General features: G+C 55.3%; 1 protein-coding gene across 1 annotated transcript; it reads left to right on the forward strand.

The window, feature by feature from the left end:
- Positions 1–388: 388 nt before the first annotated feature.
- LAESUDRAFT_765368 (uncharacterized protein) lies at positions 389–1168 on the forward strand (the record flags this gene model as incomplete). Its single annotated transcript, XM_040913652.1, has 3 exons — positions 389–476; positions 515–666; positions 716–1168. The coding sequence occupies 3 exons, from the start codon at positions 389–391 to the stop codon at positions 1166–1168; spliced, it is 693 nt and encodes a 230-aa protein (XP_040757337.1).
- Between the last annotated feature and the right edge of the window lie 223 nt (positions 1169–1391).

Raw genomic sequence — 1391 nt, forward strand, 5'->3', positions numbered from 1 at the left:
TCAAGTGGACCGCGAAAGCTTCTACCCTCACCTCGCCGGCTCTTCAAAGTGTTGTATGATCATGCACGTTCCTGGTTACCCACCACGGTTTCTGCCGCAAACCCCTACTCCGCATACATCGCCCCCTACTACATCGCATATCTGCAAGTTCCAGCATCCGATTCTCTGCATATCGCCATTGCCATTCCGACGCTCAGACGTCTATTTCTCCATCTCGTTCTCGTCCCCATCTCCATATGCTCCATCAACGATCACTCCTCCCACGACTGCTACGTTCCCATACATGAACGCAATCCGCTGCAATACACCCACAAGGTCTCGCTAGCGGCGATCTTAGTTGGAATTCCCCAGAAGATGTCTATCCGCCTGTTTCGTCGTCCTCACGGCGATGCCGGCGATGCTTATTCTACACTTCGACGGGTGGTTCGATATGGGCACAGCAGACCCATTGGATCCATCTCCGCTGAGAGGCTCCTGTAGGCGAACTGGCCCGATATTTGATCTCATGCCACAGTACATCTTCCGTGCTCGTATGTGCACCACGTCCGCAATCTCTACAAACAGCATCAAGACACTATATCACCCAACGAACCATGGCGACATGACGAGATCAGGCAATACAAGTTCAGCCGCAAGCTCACTCTAGCTGGCGTGACGCTCAATGGAGTCCGCACGCTCTCCTCCCCTGTGATCCGCAGGTGCTCAGTCAACCCAGGATGACCTCGAACCTCATCTGCCGCTCGTCATTCAACTCGAACACATATCCCCAATGAACACACGCAGCTGGCCTTCCACCGGCAGACATCCCATCGATACGCTCCTCCATCGACGAGGCGCACTGGATCAGATTCACCTGGACGAGCGCGAATCCATATTCAAGATATATGCACGGACTGTCCATACGCGTGAACGTCAATGCGTGCCGGTGGCCCTTGATCTTCGAGTTCTCCGTACGAACCAGCCGTCCTCAACTCAAACGATCCAGCCAAAATCCTCTTACGTCGGGGCCCGACAGCGCGCGTGCCATGTTCCCGAGGGTGATCGGGTTGGTGGTGATCTGGCCTGCACTCTCGGAGACGATGTCGACGGTCGAGCACGGAATTCCGCTCGCACAGGAGATGAAAATCAGCGTGACGGTGCATTCGATGACCTATCGAGTACCTTTTGAATGTGAGGGACGGAGACGGCAGGTCATAGCGTGTTCCATGGATTTGGGATGCAGTCGCGAATCTACTGGATGACCGCATCGAGGTACGCGAGCGCATGCACTGGCTGTTCCTGTGTCGAGGCGGCACCTCATCAAGTGTACGAACTGCTCACGTAGCTTGCGCTGGATGCCAGGCTGCTTGCAAAGCTCAACGAGCTCGATGAGGCCCCACTGCACGTCTTGC

Source organism: Laetiporus sulphureus, assembly GCF_001632365.1.
Source record: "Laetiporus sulphureus 93-53 unplaced genomic scaffold LAESUscaffold_161, whole genome shotgun sequence".
Classification (NCBI taxonomy): domain Eukaryota; kingdom Fungi; phylum Basidiomycota; class Agaricomycetes; order Polyporales; family Laetiporaceae; genus Laetiporus; species Laetiporus sulphureus.